This window comes from Watersipora subatra, chromosome 9 (assembly GCF_963576615.1).
Source record: "Watersipora subatra chromosome 9, tzWatSuba1.1, whole genome shotgun sequence".
Classification (NCBI taxonomy): domain Eukaryota; kingdom Metazoa; phylum Bryozoa; class Gymnolaemata; order Cheilostomatida; family Watersiporidae; genus Watersipora; species Watersipora subatra.
Genome location: NC_088716.1, coordinates 57429000 through 57449600, shown reverse-complemented (window position 1 = coordinate 57449600; position 20601 = coordinate 57429000). Strand labels below are relative to the sequence as shown.

At 36.7% G+C, this 20601-nt stretch overlaps 1 protein-coding gene across 1 annotated transcript in view; it reads left to right on the top strand.

The window, feature by feature from the left end:
• LOC137405270 (general transcription factor 3C polypeptide 1-like) overlaps positions 1-20504 on the top strand; it is a 67675-nt gene extending 47171 nt beyond the window's left edge. Inside the window, exons 28-36 of the mRNA XM_068091497.1 lie at positions 1004-1120; positions 6686-6810; positions 8055-8287; positions 9393-9539; positions 12117-12270; positions 14633-14844; positions 15680-15810; positions 16286-16465; positions 19906-20504. Of these exons, the coding sequence (XP_067947598.1) occupies positions 1004-1120; positions 6686-6810; positions 8055-8287; positions 9393-9539; positions 12117-12270; positions 14633-14844; positions 15680-15810; positions 16286-16465; positions 19906-20127 (1521 nt within the window). The 3' untranslated portion in view covers positions 20128-20504. The remainder of the gene's footprint in view (positions 1-1003; positions 1121-6685; positions 6811-8054; positions 8288-9392; positions 9540-12116; positions 12271-14632; positions 14845-15679; positions 15811-16285; positions 16466-19905) is intronic.
• Positions 20505-20601: the final 97 nt, after the last annotated feature.

Here is a 20601-nt window from a genome sequence, read left to right as displayed (position 1 = left end):
AGACTTATATGAAACCAATTTTGGTCACGTTGGCTGCTGAGTTGTAAGGGATATTTTTATTTATCGAGGCATAAGAGTTATCCCCTCATAAGTTGGATGATCTGACTGGCTGTCGAGGTCACCTAATTATTAATTTATTCGAAAATATTGCTTCTAAATGCGTTTGACAAGTCAACGTGTTGCATCAACTAGCTACACCATTTTGGTTTGAATTGGAAACTAGCCAACAGTTAAATCATTTTTATTATAATAGTAATTGTTGAAGCTGATTATTTTTACTATAATAGAACTGAAAAAACTAGAATATATAATTAGAACTATAAAAAGAACTATGATAACTAAAAAGAAGGTTGCATCTTATGGGATTCGAACTTCGACATCTGGCTTACCAGCCAGGCACCTTACTATCCGCACCACTCGACTACTTTGTTACATATAATAATAATTGTATAGATGTTTATTGCATATGGCGATCTCTCCCGGTGCACTGAACTAGTACCCCGGTGCACTGGATTGCCCGGGTACTAGTTGTTCTAATAAGTATGGCACTGAAAGCTTGTTAAGCAGTGAGCAATATGAGAAACCACTCGGAAGGGCAATACTTGAAGTCTAGTTATTAGGTTCTTGTCCTAAGGCTATTCTGTTAATTTAATAGCCAATGTTTGGAAGTACCAAGTTCATTGCAATTGTGCAATGGGACTTCGTACCTGGACATGCCAGCAACATTGACCTTGATCCATAGATAGGCTTCGCTAAAATTACTGCTCATCTTGCTCTAACGTTGATCTATGTTCTATTTTGAAAATTTTATGAGCTAGAAAGCGGAGTAGCAATTTACTAATGCTTACCTTTTTGCTGATAGACATTCAACCACTAGTTGTGTGTAACTTTGGCCACTAGCTATCATTGCTAGGTAATAAATTAACTGTATTGGAGACTGTCTGACTATCTTGTGGGTTTAACAACAGTTATATGGCATATCTGCTATTGGTTGGTGCTGCAGGTCTCTTGGAAGGAGCCGACCAGTGACGTGGATGTTGTCAAGTTCACATTAAACAACTTCATAATGTCCTATCTATTCGTGAACGATAAGATGAAACGCACCTTTCAGATGCATAAGGTGAGTGTGCATGCAGAAGTTTAATATTGGGGCTGAGTGCTGGTTTATTATATGTGGTTCTGTTTCCACCTGGCTGTTACAGTATTGCGTTGTATTACAATCCTTCATTTTTTCGTGACATCATTTTATCGTTGTCGGCCATCTTATAGACAACTTTATCGTTAAAAACACGAAGCTTTTGCAATACATGTTTGAAAGCGATGCTCTTGTTTGCAATTTTTTATTGTAGTATCAAAACAACACCAAAAAGTACTAATAAATATAAGAAATACGATCGTTTTCTACAAATATGGCGGCTTTTTCGTGAATGAGCGCATGTGCAAACGGCTTTATGACGTCAAAATAACAATGGATTTTGCTATCAGTAACATATACATATATATATATATATATATATATATATATATATATATATATATACTAGTTGAATGCGCCCGGGTAATAAAAATTCTTTGGCGGAAATTTATTTTTATTAACATATAATAACATTTACCATTCTAATTTTTAAACATCATATCATGAGAAAAGTGTTTTTTGGGCAGTTCAAATGAATTAAAAGAAAAAATTAAACCACTGTAAAGGTTTTCAAACTTTTTTAAATTTTTAAACAACTGTATCTTGAATTTCATATTATGAAAGTTTTGTTGAGATAAGTTAGGAGTTAAAATAAAACTGAAACTATTTAAATGTAAATTGTAGATTGCAAAGTAAAATTGTAAAATGTATGCAATTGTAATTGCAATTGTAAAATGTAAAGGTGTTTAAATGTAAATTTGTAAAATCATTAGCAAGTAATGGTTAACTATACTCTGTTTTGTGACAATTACAATGAACAGTTGTTTAGTATACAATTATATGATTTTAGTTTGTTTCAGTGTTGGCATCATAAGGTGAAAATATCGTATAGAATGGTATAGAAACCCATAGTAATTATCTAATGAAAACACCTGGTTAAAATCATCAAAATCATCATTAAAAACAGTAAAAAAACAATATGTTAACATTAGTAACTATAGTTCACTACAAAAACTTTAATGTATTTAGTGGTTATGTTCTGCAAGAGAATGTAACATTACAATGTACTACGGGCAGTACGTACTGTGGAGAGTTCTCACCTTCGAGACAGATGTGTACCATAAACTCTGAATCTAACTTAAATGAATTTAGCTTACTAAACACATAAATACTTGAAGGAAGTTTTAGTATGTATTTTAATAAACTTCAAACTTTGAACTAAAATTTATCACTTATCTGTTTGCGAATCCGTTTTTACCATAATGTAATGGCTAAATATAATTTGTTAGGTTATGATTACAATGAAGAATTATTTGGTATACAATTATATTTTAATTTGTCTCAGTGTTGGCATCATACGGGAAAAATATCATATAGACAAGTAGAGTGGTGCAGAAACCCATTGCAATAATCTAATGTAAACACCTCTTGGTAAAAACCATCAAAATCTTTATCATTAGAAATAGTTATAAAATAATATGTTAGCATTAGTAACTAAAGTTACCTACAATAATTTTAGTGCATTTTGTGGTTATGATCTGCAAGAAGATGTAACAGTACAATATACTATGTGCAGTACGTGCCGTGGAGATATTTTACCTTTGAGACAGATGTGTAACATAAACTCTGAATCTAACTTAAATGAATTTAGCTTACTAAACACATAAATACTTGAAGGAAGTTTTAGTATGTATTTTAATAAACTTCAAACTTTGAACTAAAATTTATCACTTATCATTTTGCGAATCCATTGTTACCATAATGGATAATGCTGAACTGAGATAGCGAGCAACGCATATCTCCAACGCTGTGTGAGGTATTTCGGTAAATAGCATATCAACATTTTTGTTATTTTGTCGTAATCAGCACAACAATCGCCAAATTTTAATTTCGAGAGAAATTGTTGTTGATATCGTATGACGGGGAAACAAATTCGCTCTTGTATGGCGAGGACGAAAAAGTATCGTGTTTTATAGAGTTAGGCGAAAAATATTTTATAACAGAGGCATCATAACCTGTGGGCGCAATGTATCAATTAATATGTCATTTAGCGTGTGCAATCGAGAAAAGGGTATACGGTATATAAGAGCGATCGAATTCTAAGGACTGTGTAGCTTAAAGGTTAGATGCACGGGTAGAAACTTGTGGCTGAAATGCAATATTCGTCAGTTCAAATCCTGCACAAAGCGAGCTTTTCATTAAAAGATTTTAATAGCTATAGCAGGACAGACAGATAACAATAGGAAACAACGACGAAAAACTCTTAGATTTATATATATGTATACTGTATATATGCAGCTATCTATATATATTTCTCAAAGTTTGTGTTTCTGTGTATGTCCAGCTATAGCTCTTGAAATCTTGGAATTAAACTCTTGCTCTCTGGCGCGATTCGAACTCACGAATATTGCAACCGCAAGTTTCAAAACCATGCAGTCTAACACTGAGCTATACATGCCTTATTAATCCAAGCCCTTATCATGTACCGTATGCACACGCTAAATAACCTATTGTTTGAGCATTGCACCCACGCCTTTCGATGCCCCTGTTATAAAATATTTTTCGCCTTACAAAAGATATAATTTACGTTGCTCGCCATGGTGAGTTCAGCGTCATCCGTTTTGGAAAAATGGATTCGCAAACGGATAAATGATGAAATTTTAGTTCCAAGTTTGAAGTTCACTAAAATACATACTAAAGCTTGCATTAAGTATGTGTTTAGTGAGCTAAATTCATTTAAGTTAGATTCAGAGTTTATGCTACACGTTGGTCTCAAAGGTAAGAACTCTCTACGTAGTACATTGTAATGTTATATTCTCTTACAGATCATGCCCACAAAATGCACTAAAGTTATTGTAGGTAATTATATTTACTAAGGTTAACATACTGTTTTGCTGCTATTTTGTAATGATGATGATTTTGATAATTTTTACCAGGAGTTGATTGCATTAGATAATTACTATGGGTTTCTATACCACTCTATGTACGTCTATAGCCCACAACATTTTTGCATGCCAACACTGAAACGAACTAAAATCATTGAAATGTTTACCATATAGTTTTTCATTGTAATTGTAGCAAGACAGAGTATACCCTACAGGATGAAAATATTCGTTGGTCATAAAAATTCGCGATTTCGCGAACAGTCAATCCCGCGAATTATTAAATTCAGTGAATAATTAGTTCTATTTTTAATCACAAGAGAGAATAACTACTGCATCAAATTGAAAACTAGTCGCTAGCCTAGTTTTTAATGTAAATACTAAACGTAATTGAGTTCCAATACATTTTAAAAATCATTGCCTGAGCTTTGAGCTAACACCATTGCCAATGCATCACATTTATTTACAAAATTATTCGAGGTTGTCACAAGATATGCAGAATGGCGTCATTGCGAAAATAGCCGCTAGGCAGAAGTACCATACGTAGCCGAGTTCCAAAACTTCTTTAAAATAATCGCCGGCTTCGAGCGTTATTGCCATTGCGTCAAACTTTACAAAATTATTCAAGGTTTAGAAGTTATTCGGCATGGCTTCAGCATCGCAAAATGCTCTCCTAGTCCAACTCCATCAATCTCTAATACCGAAGTCAATGACGATCATGATTCTGATCTGGACATTATGGTATGTATTTGATTTGCAGTTTAGATACGTTTTTCCATAATCAACTGCATTAGTTGATTCTTTTGTTTAAAAACTGATCGCTTTCATCAAATACTTCAGCTATTGTTTTTGTACTTCCTCAACACTCGTTAATATTTTTTTCTATTTTGTGTTTACTGCAGATTGAGAATGAAACAACTACTCTGATTACGAAAACTAGAGACAAGTAGTAATATTCATCAAGGCAGGAATATTGGCAGAGAAGCAACCAGTCAACCTAGACCCCTTCATCGACAACAACTCCTTGATATCGCTGCAGCAAACATGATTAAATTATATATTTTATTTCATGTATCGATATATTATAATTTATTACAAACTTGAGTGTACAAATAAAATATTTCAAATACAAATAAAATTTTACAAACGATGAATGGAGTAAATATAAACAGTTTAGTCCATATGGCAGTTGTCTAGCAATTAAATTAAACTGGTACTCTTAATATGTGAATACTAGCGTGTAATGGTGCTTTCTGACTAGCTATTTTGGTAATAGCAGCTCTGTCACTGTCTTGGGTAGGTGTTGAACTCGATTATCTCGCTACTACATGGCTGGTAAGGAAGTTATCATCAGAACTCTCCTCGTGGCTTACTATTGCAAAGTTCTGCCGGTTGGCCAAAGATTTGTGCTCGTAAAGGCGTTTTAGTTCCTTTTTTTTAAAACAGACATATTCTTCTCGTAAGTAGCTGCGATCACTTCAACCTCATTTTCCAGACCTCCCTGAATGATTGGTGATCTTCCAAGAATGACACCTACCACCCTTGCAATCATTGTTCTTCGGTGTATGATGAAAAATCTCTCTCTCACACTAAAACAAATAATGAAGCGGTAGGGATGGAAAAAATAAGTATTGCGTTTTACCGAAGAACCAAAGTAAAATTCAACTAATTTAGTGAATGAAAAAAACTCATTACTTACCACAAGTTGTTGGCTTATCACAGGCCTCCTAAGCGATGAATATTCGTGAAAACCTCTGGACACAGCAAAAATTGTTTACCGTAGCTTAGCATGATCGCCTCGCAGTTGTAAGCTAAATATAACTGATACACCCGGTGTGGGCATGCGTAGAAATAACTCTATTACTAGCCGCAATAGAGTTAACTTTTCCTAGAGAGTGGCAGTTTTTAGCCACGAATAAATTCATCCGCGAATATGCATGAAAAGACAATTTTCGCGAAATATAACTCCGCGAATAAATTCATCCTGTAGGGTATTTAGCCATTACTCGCTAATGATTTCAGATTTACATTTGAAGACCTTTACATTTCTATTTTTCCTCCTAATTTATTTCAACGAAACACTTCTTCCAAGTTATGAGATGTAAAAGTTGCAGTTGTTTGAAAAGTTTGGAAACCTTTACAGTTGTTTTATTTTTTTTCTGAATTCATTTCAACTGCATAAAAAACCTTTTTCATGATATGAAGTTTAAAGGTTTGGATGGTAAGTGTTGTATATGTTAAACAGAAAGAAATTTCTGTCCAATAACTTTTGTATTACCCGTTTCAACGCTCGGCATTTAACTAGCCTTTACTATAATAATAGCCAGGTCTGTCCATCTGTCAGCAGCTTCGCTGAGAAAGAACATCAGGAAAAACAATTACACCGCGCAGGAATCCAACCCTGATAATCACAATTACAGCCAAGCACGCTATCACTGCGATCACCTGGTCTCATCTAAAAATATTTGTGCCCATACTTATTACACGTGGCGATTGCAGGGGACTGTTAGTGTAGTAGAGAAGCTAGTAGAGCATGGCTAGTAGAGAAGCTGGAATATCATGCTAAAGATGGACGCACGAAATGGCTATCGCTTGTAACACTTCAAATCCTTTGTGTCTTGCATGAAAGTTATTCTTCTTCTTAAAAGCGTGTACATCTCTACCTCAGGTGTTTGAGCAGTACCCATCTAAGATGGCCGACTCAGCACTCCATATGCTGCAGTCTAATAAAGTAGCTACCCAAAGGAAAACACAAAAGAACCCAACTATTCGTCGGTTCGGTCTAAGCTACAAGTAAGAAAAGCATATTGTCACTCTTACAAGCTCTGGTCTCATTTAACCCTTTCACTGCCATCCATGTACAAATTTAGCTATCGGCCTAGTACCAGCCATTTTATCGAAAATTGTCGCTATTGCTTCATGATATGTATACAACATTTTTTTCAAATTCAAACTCTATCTAGAACATTTTTCGTAACATATTTTATTTTGCTAACATTTTAACTAACCCTGCTATGCAAAAAATTCAATGTATCTATACTTTGTGCGATGATAAAGCTATGTGAAGCGATCGTTACGAAGCTAAAACGATCCTCCACAATGTTCCTTACTCTTACAAAACTATTACTTTCACCACTATCAGAGTCACTGCTGCTTCTTTAATTATTCGTATAATCACCAAAATCTAAATCTGAATTGCTATAACGTCATCAACATTAGTAATTACCTGTTTTCTGACTCGCGCGCGGTATTTAATGAACTCATACAAGAATTGTCCGTTTTTAAGTTGGTAGTTCTCAAACAAAAGTTTAAAATTGTTTCGTTATTTTAGGCTAAATTTATAGAGATATCTTCGGACAACGTGGTCAATATCTTGAAAGTCCTAAAGACCGTGGTTTATGTTGTCAACGAATAATAAAATGAAGTTACTACGCAATTGCTGGGAAAGTCCCAATGATGCGTCTGTGGCACTCGACCCTAGAAAACGCATAAATGCGTCTTTGGCAGTGAAAGGGTTAAAGATAGGTGCGAGCTCTAGTCTTACCCTCAGATATATACTAGCTCCTGTCTTACGGTGACATGGAACCTGGTTACGAAACTTGGGTTACATGTAGGTACAAGTTCTGGTCCCATCAGCAGCTGAATCTATGTATAGCCATTGTGTTTCTCTCAAGCATCTCCCTTGTCATGTCTTCAAGTGAGCCGGAAGCGGCTGAAGTTTGTTTTGGTCTCCCATCTACAGATTAATATAATATTTTGTGTTAATCCTTAGCAAGTCGTTGCGATACTGTGTTTATGAATATAGCTCTTATACAAAATAACAAAGGTTTTATTTTTGGTTCATTGATTACACGTTTAGTGTCCATGTATTGGTGTTTGTATCAAAGCCAGACTTTGCTATGATAGAGACAAGTTATTAAAATAAAAGATAGTGCTCTATACTTTCTAAGCATTAAAAGGTTGTTACAACTTCCAGAGCCAACCGTCTACATCAATGAATAAGTTCATGAATTATAACATTTAGAGATTTTTTTCAGATATCAGTTGTTTGCTGAGAGAATTCAGGTGGTTGCGAGAGAAGTGTTTGACAGCTGCTCTAAAGCTATCACCGAGCTAGAGATCAGTGGCTCTTCTTACCACCAGTACACAGATGTGGATGATTGGCGCGGCAAACTGCTCATGTTCCTCACGCTCGTTCCTTCTCATGCGATAGACATAAAGTTTGATCTCCCCGAGAAGGTTCTAGATATGAGTAGTGTTGCCCAGTCAGGTGCAGTTTGTTCGCTATTTTCAAATTAGATTGAATTGTCCTTGTGGCACTGTCAAGTGGAAAATATTGGCTGTCAATGACCATTGAGTCATCAACAGTGTTTTAGGCTGATCAATCATAATGATCAATAGCTGATCAATCGTAATTACCGAGGGAGACCTGCTGCACTAGCAATGAGAGTGCAAGATAGAGAGTTTACTAATGGCAATCCAGCTCAACATTCAAATTTATAAAAATATTTGTAATATTTTTATTTTAATGCCATTGTTTGGTATATTAAATACTTATATAAGAATTCACTTACCATAGCCTAAAAACCTACAATAGCTTCTTAATAAGCTCTGCAGATAATTGTCTATAGCAGTAAAACAATTTTATTATATAATAATGATAAGCAAACTGTGTTAACGAATAAAGAATGAATGAAAAAGTGTTTTGGTTGTTACTTTACCTTGAAGACAAGTGAATGAAGATGTAGTCTTTGTTCCGCAAGAGCCAGACAGTGGATAGGCAGAAGCAGCAACTTGGACTGAAAGCTTGAGCTGCTCCTTTTCAATGTTATATTTAAAATACTATCGCTAGACTAATAAAGATTGGATTTAAAGGTAAAAGTAATACTAAAAGCACATCATTTCATAGTTATTAGGAACAATGTAAGCTGGGTAAGAAGACAACTTCTCTTATCTCTAACAGACAAGTATACTTGTATTCGTGACTATCTTATTCCTATGGTTATTCTTATTTCCTTCAGTCTCTACACTTTAACTTCAGAGTTTTTTTACATCACTTCACCTTTCTAGAAATGTTGAATGTCGGGTGTTAAAAGTCCTTTAGTTGTAGAATTAAATTATATATTTTTTAATGTTATTTTGTATTTTGAAAAATCTTTGTGTTCAGGCAATCACGAGTAAAGGTTCAACCGTATTGTTTTACATCACACTGTGAATGGAGAATGTGAGCTGATTGGTTATATTTAGTTGGCATGGCAAATCATGCTGAAATATAGCTCTACTTCTGGTCACAACTTGGTTGGTTGTTTGTTTTTGTGGAACATTTGGTTGAGTGATGTAAGTCGTTAATGAGTTCTACATCGGTACCTTTACAGACGATGAAGAGGATGAGGAAGATGATGACCTGGCAGAGAATAGCAAGACAGTTAGCGCTAAGGATAAACTCTGCCGCATGAAATATGAACACTGTCAAATCAAGCCTTGCACCGTGCAAGCTTGTCTCAGACCTGACAACCTTCCAGGTAATATCTGCAGTAGGAGTTGTGTACTCCTATCACATGTGTGCTAGCGATGTGAAAAGCTTTGCCACGTTAGTCATAGCGTGTTATGGGTCTAGTGTATCATTGTGTGTTGCGTGTCATAGTGTCATTGTGTGTCATGTTTAGCTCTATCCTGGCATTAGTGTCAATCGCGGTGCTGTCACTGAGATGTCAAAGTTGGTCTCTAGTTCGTTATAAAACATGTCTATTTCAATCTTATTCATTTTTTTGGTGTTCTACTGGAAAACATGGTTTTATTGACTTTGTTTACAGCAAGACTACGGTTATTTGTTATTGCTTATCACTATTTTTGCATGACGCGGGTTTGGAGTTGTGCACTCATTGAGTTGCCATGCGATGAGTGTTTTAATGGACATTCGCATGATGCAGATTAAACTGAAAGCTTTGTTAAAAAATATAAAGATTTCTAGCCAGCGGTTAAAGCGGCGCATTCGGAACTGCTCAAATCGAACAGAAAACAACTGAAGGGTAGAAAAAGTTTTAAATGGAATAGCTTGCGCAGCAGTTTCTGGCGCATTAATCGCAAGTGTCGTTTCCATCTTTTACAAGCATGAAATATTTGGTAAAAATTTGTGATTAACAAAACGAGCTTGACTTGCGCATTTTTACTGTTTTTATCTTGCGGGTGACGCAAACTTAGGGATTAACCGCGTCATTGAAACAGTGCCATATACATAGTGCCATAAACATAGGGCCATAAACATAGTGCTGTGAACATAGTGCCATAAACATAGTGCCGTAAACATAGTGCCATAAACATAGTGCCATAAACATAGTGCCATAAACATAGTGTCGTAAACATAGTGTCGTGAACATAGTGTCATGAACATAGTACCGTAAACATAGTGCCATAAACATAGTACCGTAAACATAGTGCCATAAACATAGTGCCATAAACATAGTGCCATAAAACTAGTGCCATAAACATAGTGCCATAAACATAGTGCCGTAAACATAGTGTCGTAAACATAGTGTCGTGAACATAGTGTCGTGAACATAGTACCGTAAACATAGTGCCATAAACATAGTACCGTAAACATAGTGCCATAAACATAGTGCCATAAACATAGTGCCATAAAACTAGTGCCATAAACATAGTGCCATAAACATAGTGCCGTAAACATAGTGTCGTGAACATAGTGTCGTGAACATAGTGCCGTAAACATAGTGCCATAAACATAGTGCCATAAACATAGTGTCCTAAACATAGTGTCGTGAACATAGTACCGCGAACATAGTACCGTAAACATAGTGCTGTGAACATAGTGCCATAAACATAGTGCCGTAAACATAGTGCCGTAAACATAGTGCCGTGAACATAGTGCCATAAACATAGTGCCATAAACATAGTGCCATAAAACTAGTGCCATAAACATAGTGCCATAAACATAGTGCCGTAAACATAGTGTCGTGAACATAGTACCGTTAACATAGTGCCATAAACATAGTGCCATAAACATAGTGTCCTAAACATAGTGTCGTGAACATAGTACCGTGAACATAGTACCGTAAACATAGTGCCATAAACATAGTGCCATAAACATAGTACCATAAACATAGTGTTGTAAACATAGTGTCGTAAACATAGTGTCGTGAACATAGTGTCGTGAACATAGTGTCGTGAACATAGTACCGTAAACATAGTGCCGTAAACATAGTGCCATAAACATAGTGCCGTAAACATAGTGCCGTAAACATAGTGTCGTAAACATAGTGTCGTGAACATAGTACCGTAAACATAGTGCCATAAACATAGTACCGTAAACATAGTGCCATAAACATACTGCCATAAACATAGTGCCATAAACATAGTGCCATAAACATAGTGCCATAAACATAGTGCCGTAAACATAGTGTCGTGAACATAGTGTCGTGAACATAGTACCGTAAACATAGTGCCGTAAACATAGTGCCATAAACATAGTGCCATAAACATAGTGTCCTAAACATAGTGTCGTGAACATAGTACCGTGAACATAGTACCGTAAACATAGTGCCATAAACATAGTGCCATAAACATAGTACCATAAACATAGTGCCATAAACATAGTGCCATAAACATAGTGCCGTAAACATAGTGTCGTGAACATAGTGTCGTGAACATAGTACCGTAAACATAGTGCCATAAACATAGTGCCATAAACATAGTGTCGTAAACATAGTACCTGTAGCATATTTATGCCTTTGAATTGGTAATACAGGCCTATAGCAAAGAGGAGTCATGTAATCTCTCTATAAAAACTTATCTTTTTCTGTTTATTCTCTCCATTGTGCTCTTACTTTGTTAGTGCAGACCTTGCTGTTAGTGCAAATATTTTACAATTTGAAGCAATAGTGAATGGATTATATTTTTTAATATTTTAAAATTTAGTGGAGGACAGTTTTTGAGTGAGCTATTTTGGTTTGTTTATTCAGCATAGGTTTATAGACTGAATATATATAAATATAAAAGTATATAATAACGATATATAATATAACATGAAAAAAATGAATATATATTATAATTGTTGTATAGTTGCTTGTATGATTCTATTGCAGATGTTCTGAAGGCAACCAGGCTGGAAGACAAGAAGTATGTCCGGACACTTATGTCTTCAGTTATGTATGATTTTGAATCAGTAAGGGAGTTTGATGACTTGCTGGATGCTGTTGATGGACCTGACAAGCTCATTTTACAAGCTCTTTATGACATGTACGTATTGGACTTTTGATCTCTACTTGTTCACTTCCTGCTCAAACCTGTGGGCTTTAACAGGAACAGAGAGCAGCCGTATCTAGAAAACCTGACCTGCAAATAACTGGTCGGGGTTAATTCCCAAAAAAAGGTCACTGGTAGTGGCAGGAATGACATCCAACCTTAACTTGCTCTCTGCAACTAGGTATGTCTCCAGTTGTCGAGGTTCCCTTGTCACTGGACTCAGAAATGTCAGTTTAAGATCACAGAGCCATCATTTGAGCAACAATTCTCATAGAAAACACACACAGCCTCTGTTTGCAGTAAGCTAAGCGGGCATCAGACTTGATCTACGAAGGATTCCTCACATTATACATGATTTTAGTTTATGTTGTGTAATATTTAATTCTGCAGAATTCTATTTCCTCCAGAACTGCTGTTATTGTAAATCTTTTTGTTCGCATTGTAAGATACTCAATGCTTTTTATTTGCCTGTGCATAGCTTAATCGGTAATTTAGTTGAATTGCGAGAGCAGCATTGCATATTGTGTATGGAGCAGCATTGCATATTGTGTATGGAGCAGCATTGCATATTGTGTATGGAGCAGCATTGCATATTGTGTACGGAGCAGCATTGCATCTTGTGTATGGGGCAGCATTGCATATTGTGTATGGAGCAGCATTGCATCTTGTGTATGGGGCAGCATTGCATATTGTGTATGGAGCAGCATTGCATCTTGTGTATTGCATATTGTGTATGGAGCAGCATTGCATCTTGTGTATGGGGCAGCATTGCATATTGTGTATGGAGCAGCATTGCATCTTGTGTATTGCATATTGTGTATGGAGCAGCATTGCATCTTGTGTATGGGGCAGCATTGCATATTGTGTATGGAGCAGCATTGCATGTTGTGTATGAAGCAGCATTGCATATTGTGTATGGGGCAGCATTGCATCTTGTGTATGGGGCAGCATTGCATATTGTGTATGGAGCAGCATTGCATGTTGTGTATGGGGCAGCATTGCATATTGTGTATGGAACAGCATTGCATCTTGTGTATGGGGCAGCATTGCATATTGTGTATGGAGCAGCATTGCATGTTGTGTATGAAGCAGCATTGCATATTGTGTATGGAGCAGCATTGCATCTTGTGTATGGGGCAGCATTGCATATTGTGTATGGAGCAGCATTGCATGTTGTGTATGGGGCAGCATTGCATATTGTGTATGGAACAGCATTGCATCTTGTGTATGGGGCAGCATTGCATATTGTGTATGGAGCAGCATTGCATGTTGTGTATGAAGCAGCATTGCATATTGTGTATGGAGCAGCATTGCATATTGTGTATGGAGCAGCATTGCATATTGTGTATGGATCAGCATTGCATATTGTGTATGGGGCAGCATTGCATATTGTGTATGGAACAGCATTGCATCTTGTGTATGGGCAGCATTGCATATTGTGTATGGAGCAGCATTGCATGTTGTGTATGAAGCAGCATTGCATATTGCGTATGGAGCAGCATTGCATATTGTGTATGAAGCAGCATTGCATATTGTGTATGGAGCAGCATTGTATATTGTGTATGGAGCAGCATTGCATATTGTGTATAGAGCAGCATTGCATATTGTGTATGGAGCAGCATTGCATGTTGTGTATGAAGCAGCATTGCATATTGTGTATGGAGCAGCATTGCATATTGTGTATGAAGCAGCATTGCATATTGTGTATGGAGCAGCATTGTATATTGTGTATGGAGCAGCATTGCATATTGTGTATAGAGCAGCATTGCATATTGTGTATGGAGCAGCATTGCATATTGTGTATGGAGCAGCATTGCATAATGTGTATGGAGCAGCATTGCATATTGTGTATGGAGCAGCATTGCATGTTGTGTATGGAGCAGCATTGCATATTGTGTATGGAGCAGCATTGCATATTGTGTATGGAGCAGCATTGCATATTGTGTATGGATCAGCATTGCATACTGTGTATGGAGCAGCATTGCATATTGTGCATAGAGCAGCATTGCATATTGTGTATGGAGCAGCATTGCATATTGTATATGGAGCAGCATTGCATATTGTGTATGGAGCAGCATTGCATATTGTGTATGGAGCAGCATTGCATATTTTGTATGGAGCAGCATTGCATATTGTGTATGGAGCAGCATTGCATATTGTGTATGGAGCAGCATTGCATATTGTGTATGGAGCAGCATTGCATATTGTGTATGGAGCAGCATTGCATATTGTGTATGGAGCAGCATTGCATATTGTGTAAGGAGCAGCATTGCATTTTGTCTATGAAGTAGCATTGCATATTGTGTACGGATCAGCATTGCATATTGTGTATGGAATATTATGTATTATATTTTAGAATCGACAAATCTGGCCTTTTAGGGATTTCACTGCATAGCCTCTATGAAAGCTTGTGTGGCGTTCACAAATGTACAATGAGCTCTTTGCTCAGCTGTCTGCGCTGTCTGACTGATTCCCAGCTTGTGCTGAGTGTTGGCATCACGGAGAGAGTCTATATTACTCATGGCAACTCAAGAACCTGGGTCGTGCATTCCCTTCGCGACACTAAAGGTGAGTAGAGAGACAAAGCGTGACACAAAAGGTGAGTGGAGAGACAAAGCGCCACACTAAAGGTGAGTGGAGATACAAAGCGCGACACAAAAGGTGAGTGGAGAGACAAAGCGCCACACTAAAGGTGAGTGGAGAGGCAAAGCGCAACACAAAAGGTGGGTGGAGAGACAAAGCGCAACACAAAAGGTGGGTGGAGAGACAAAGCGCCACACTAAAGGTGAGTGGAGAGACAAAGCGCCACACTAAAGGTGAGTGGAGATACAAAGCGCGACACAAAAGGTGAGTGGAGATACAAAGCGCCACACTAAAGGTGAGTGGAGAGACAAAGCGCCACACTAAAGGTGAGTGGAGATACAAACCGCGACACTAAAGGTGAGTGGAGAGACAATGCTCAAATTTCTCTAGAGCCCACATTTGGAGTTTTTTGCAAACACTTTTGCATGCTTGTTGTCTATTTTACTTCTTCTAACTTGAGCATTTTACTATTAGTACTTGTGACTGTTAGTACTTGTAACTTCTAGTATTAGTGATTCTTAATACTAGTACTTCTTACTGATGATACTGCAACTTGTAACTGCCAACTTTGAACTTGTAACTAATGTTAGAATTACTAGTTCTTGTAACTGCGACACGTGATTAGTGCTTTTGACAGTTTTATACTTCCTCTGTCTCATTCCTACTATTACCTGTGCTCATTGTCATAATATTAGATTTACTATAAACTCTTTTCTCATCTGCCAACCAGTTGTTTACTGATTTGTTCTAATGATTGTATGTTTTTTGGCTCAGACTGTTGATATAAATCAAATTGTCTGTAATTTGCTTTTTGCAACAGGCCGGGGCTCAGGTGTGGCTTTAGATGAGAAGGACAAGGTTACCCTGAGTGAGGAAGTTCCACAAGAGGAAGAGGCTCACTCTATTTCAAATGAAAACCCTGAAAAGCCTATTTCTAGCACCTACCACAGAGTAAGTATACATGTATATATTTACATATACAAATTTTATCTGTCTTCCCACAACTTTTGCTGGTTTGCATGTGGTTTCTGTTCCTTTCTTGTTGTTCTAACTTTTCTTAAACACCTTTGAATTACAGAATTTAGTTAGTAAAGCAACTGTTATACCTATTACCTGGTTCGCCATCCCATTATCATCCTATCCTATTATCGCCATCCCATGGGGGGGTTGTCTACTTCTTATAGCGTACGATTTAACTGTACTAATTGCAACATCTTATTTTTATCTAGCTGTTTATTGGAAAGCTAGAGCCAGTGTACACACTTGTTAACACCGACCAAGACCAATCAATATGAATATTGCCTAAGATGTGTAGCTATACTCGTACATTAGATTGCAGGTAGCCAATCAAATTAATGTTGTGCCGATCCCATGCATGCCTGCAATGTTGATGGGTTTAGTTTACGATTGGACCTTATCTGTTCAGGTTGATATTATTCCCAAGCCATGGCTGACACCTGAGGGCACAATTAATTATGAGTCACTTTACCAGATCTTGTCTTCAGTTGTATCTACGATCAACAAGTACCAGTCCATCAACTTCAAGTCCTTGCATCGCCTCTTCTCCATGGTGTATGCACCAACTTTACTGCTTGACTTGCTACAGGTTAGTGTCTTCTTCCTAGTGCTATGTTACTGTATTGTTCAATATCTTGCGTGGTTGCTTCTTAACCCTTTCGCGGGCAAAGCGACGTTTTTGTCGCTTCGCGATACTCCTTCAAATGGGCAGAGCGACATTTTGGTCGCCATAGTAGCATATTTCTTTTATTGCGGCTTTTGGTTAGCTAAATGCCGTTTTTTGTTTAATTTTTTGATCAATAGCAAGCTACGATATATTGGCTTCGATCAGCCTCTAACAAAAATTTTCTATTTGTACAAAACGATCATTTTTAGCAGTAATAAATGAATAAAAATTGCGAAAAAAAATTAAAAACCGTTAATCATTTTTAATTATTTTTTTCTTTTTGGTTCTGTTTTAGCCGTTATTTACTGAAAGCTTCGAGACTTTTAATTTAGTTTATTGTCGTGACGACTTCTAAGAGAACCCTCCGTGATTATTCTAATACAGCACGTACTAGTACTGAAGTTACTAAGAGAATCACAGCTGACTGTGACTTTTTAGATTTAGTAGCCAGGGATGACAATGAATCAGGTTCAAATTGTGATTCTAATTATTTTACATCTGGAAGTGATATCGATGAAGAAGCTGGTAGCAGTAGTGATGATGAGGTGGGTGGGGTGATGTTAGTGCCTGGAAGAATATTACCAATATGAAGAGAGATAAATCTTCTACCATTCATCAGTTTGTAGTAGTGAAAAATCCAGTATTTACTCCAGTAGATGCTGTGTGATTGGTACAAAAAGACAAGAATAAGCACATGGTGCAAAGACTGATGTAGGCCCGTGTAAAGGAGAATGTTTTTGGATATATTATACAGAAATTGTGCTTATTAATGTGTACACTTGTATCATAAAAAGATATACAATATATATTTATCTTGGTAGATCTACATATATAAATATTTTTATGTTATACATTTTTATTCATTTATATAATATACAGTCAAACATGGATAACTCGAACTTCAAGGGACCGAGCAAAAGTGTTCGAATTATCAGAGCATTCAAGTTATCAGAGCACTGTCACAAGTCCATATATTTACTTATTTATTAGTAGATACATGTACATATACAAACCATAATATAAATCAAAAGCACAAATGGCTTGTTTCAAATTAAATGCTTCTAATGTAAAGTTTAAAACGTTTTCATGAAAAAGTATAGAGATTTTTCTATCACTTGAGATTGGTTTGTTGTTTGAGGTGATGTTATTGCCAGGACGTTTTTCAGATTGACATTGGCAAAACTTGATCGTTGTTGAAATGCTCAAAAGAAAAGACATTTTTTTCTTTTGGGGTTTTACACACGATCAATTTTGCCGTTTTTTCTTGAAGTTTATGCAGATTACCTTACTTTACCTGGGATTCGTTAAGAGCAACACTCCGAGGCAGTTCAATTAGAAGTTTTACGAGGTTTTACGGTACATTGTATATCACTCACGCTTTTTTAATAGATACTTATTGAATGTACACACGTATTCTGTGTTTAGGTCAAACGATGAATAGTTTTTTGTAGCTCAGACAACGTATACGTTTAATTACAACATTTTTTAAGACGTTTTAAACATTCAACATTCCGACGTTGATTCAACACGGAATCAACGTCGGAAAACTATTCATCACGGGCTAGCCGAGTCACGCACTCATGGATTTTCGCCACGCACATACAAAACAACATGCGATTTTTGTTTTGTATGTGCGTGGCGAAAATTCTTGCGCGCGTGACCCGGCTAGCCCGTGCTATTCATCGTATCGCTGTATAAATCAAATTTCACCAAACTTAGAAAAGTCGTTGACAAAAATATTTTGCCGATGGTGGTAATAACGACGCTTATGAATTACGAAAAGATGAAGTTGACCTCTATGGCTTTGAATAAAGTGATTTTCTAAAGCGAAAACAACCGTTTCGGTAGCTGTTGGGCAAAAAAACAGTTCGAATTAACAGTGTTGAATTCGAGTTATCTATAGCAATTTATCATTACGTGGGAACGGACCAAAGGAAATGTTCGAATTAACCATGTGTTCGAGCTATCCGTGGACGAGTTATCCATGTTTGACTGTATATATACATCTGGAAATATACATATATACATATGCATGTTTCTACATACATATATGCCCACAATAACATACAAAAGAGTGTATAAACCTTTTAAAAGAAATTGATTTTCGGGAAAATTAATTCGCCCGGGGGCGTCTGATATAGTCCTGAAAATTCGCCCACGAAAGGGTTAATACTTCAATCTAATATCTGCAATAGGCATGTGTGTACAATATGCAGTCTCCATCTTGTGGGGTCTCTGCCTATCCAGTTTGTAGTCTTTGTGTATGGTTTCTAGTTTTTACATATATAATAGAGGATGTGGTGTCATCCGCTACTAACAGTTAGTCGCCTAGCCAATCTTATTTTCTCACTCATCAGCTCTACATGTACACTATTGCCCTGGCAGTCTAGTGTGTTATCAGAGATCATTAGGAGAGATGATGAAATGCAGAGAATAGCTATGCGCACAACTATTCTAAATTGCCTCCAGCAGGGAGATGATTATCCCAGGGGTTAGAGTGTCGGCCTGCTGAGCCAAATGTCATGAGCTTGAATCCTGCTCGAAGCAATCTGTTCTCTAACCCTGGCATCAGACAAATTGATGGAAAGACGTGGCTCTTTTTATAGTAAAGATTAGCTCTGGTCTTAAGGCTGCTCTTGGAGCCCTACCTAAAATATTCATTACTATAATAAGACCCGTGTCTGTCTGTACGAAGGCATAGTTAGATGTTGGGAAACGTATTACAGCACACCGGACTCTCTAAAGTCCATGCCACTCGATCACCTTACTGCATTTTTAGAATAATTGTGCGGATACTTATTACACCTGGTAATCTCTCACGGCGCACCAGACTTTCCTGGGTACCAATGTTCTATTGAGTGTATATGTTAGATATTATTCACAGCGAGTTGGAAAGTAGGATAAATATATTATTCACAGCGAGTTGGAAAGTAGACTGACTATATTTCTCACATAAAATAAATATTTTTATATTTCATAAGCTATTTATTTGGGAACCATTTTCCTTTTTATTAACAGTTGACTTGTTAGTTAATGTTTAAGGTTATCCTTTTCATCAAATGCTTAACTTTAAGAATCTAAACAGCACCATGAAATATCTATTATATCTGGGAATCGCTATCTCCCTATGACTAGAGAACTTGAGAGAAAACCTGATAACTTATTTTAACTCAGTCGCTTTTATGGCGTTTCAATACGCGAGTGTATAATGAAGCATAATCATCATCATGGAGTGTTGGAGGATATGGTTTAGCGCTTGCTCAGCATTCCGTGTATAATTTAAGTAATTTTGCTGCAGCTTTACAACTGTGAGTAGGAGAGATGGTTGTGAGTTCTAAATACAAGGTTATCTTTTTTGGCAGATTCTCCAAGATTTAGGCTGCGTAAGTTGTCACTATCTGACACCGCCTGTTACTCAAAAGCCTAGTCTATTTTCCAAAAAGCCAACATATGAACTGTCTGATGAGCCTCTCCGACCGGACTCGATAGCTCACTACATTGTCAAACATGAAGCTATGCAGAGAATCTCACTTTTTATCAGAAATACTTCGCAGAAGCATTCGTCAGTCAAGCTTAAAACTTAGCATTCGAAGGAAGAACTCTTAGTTCTGCACCGCAATATCAAATATAGTCTCATAAGAGAATACAAAACTTTAATTGCATTTGTTTTGTGTTCTGTTAATTTGTTCACACTATGGTTTGAGAATCACATATGCCTCATCTTATTTCTTGTCTGTATATTTTACAAAATGTGTCAGCCATTGCTTCTGTTATGATCGTTATTTGGGAATAGGGTTAATTTCTCAGAATGAGAAGACATGTGTATATTCTTCATTGTACTGTAAAGTTATAGTTCAGATAGCATCTTTCCTCTCTACTCCTTTTGTATCAAATTACTCTTTGGCAATCCATCCAATAGTTTTAATATTTTTGGTTTCTGAAATATAATCTAAAACACTAATTGCGTCTGCTTTATTTATCGCTGTTGTTGCTTGCATTCTGATTTTATTTTGCAGTGTTTGTCAGCTATTCCCACATATATATCATGTGGTATGATA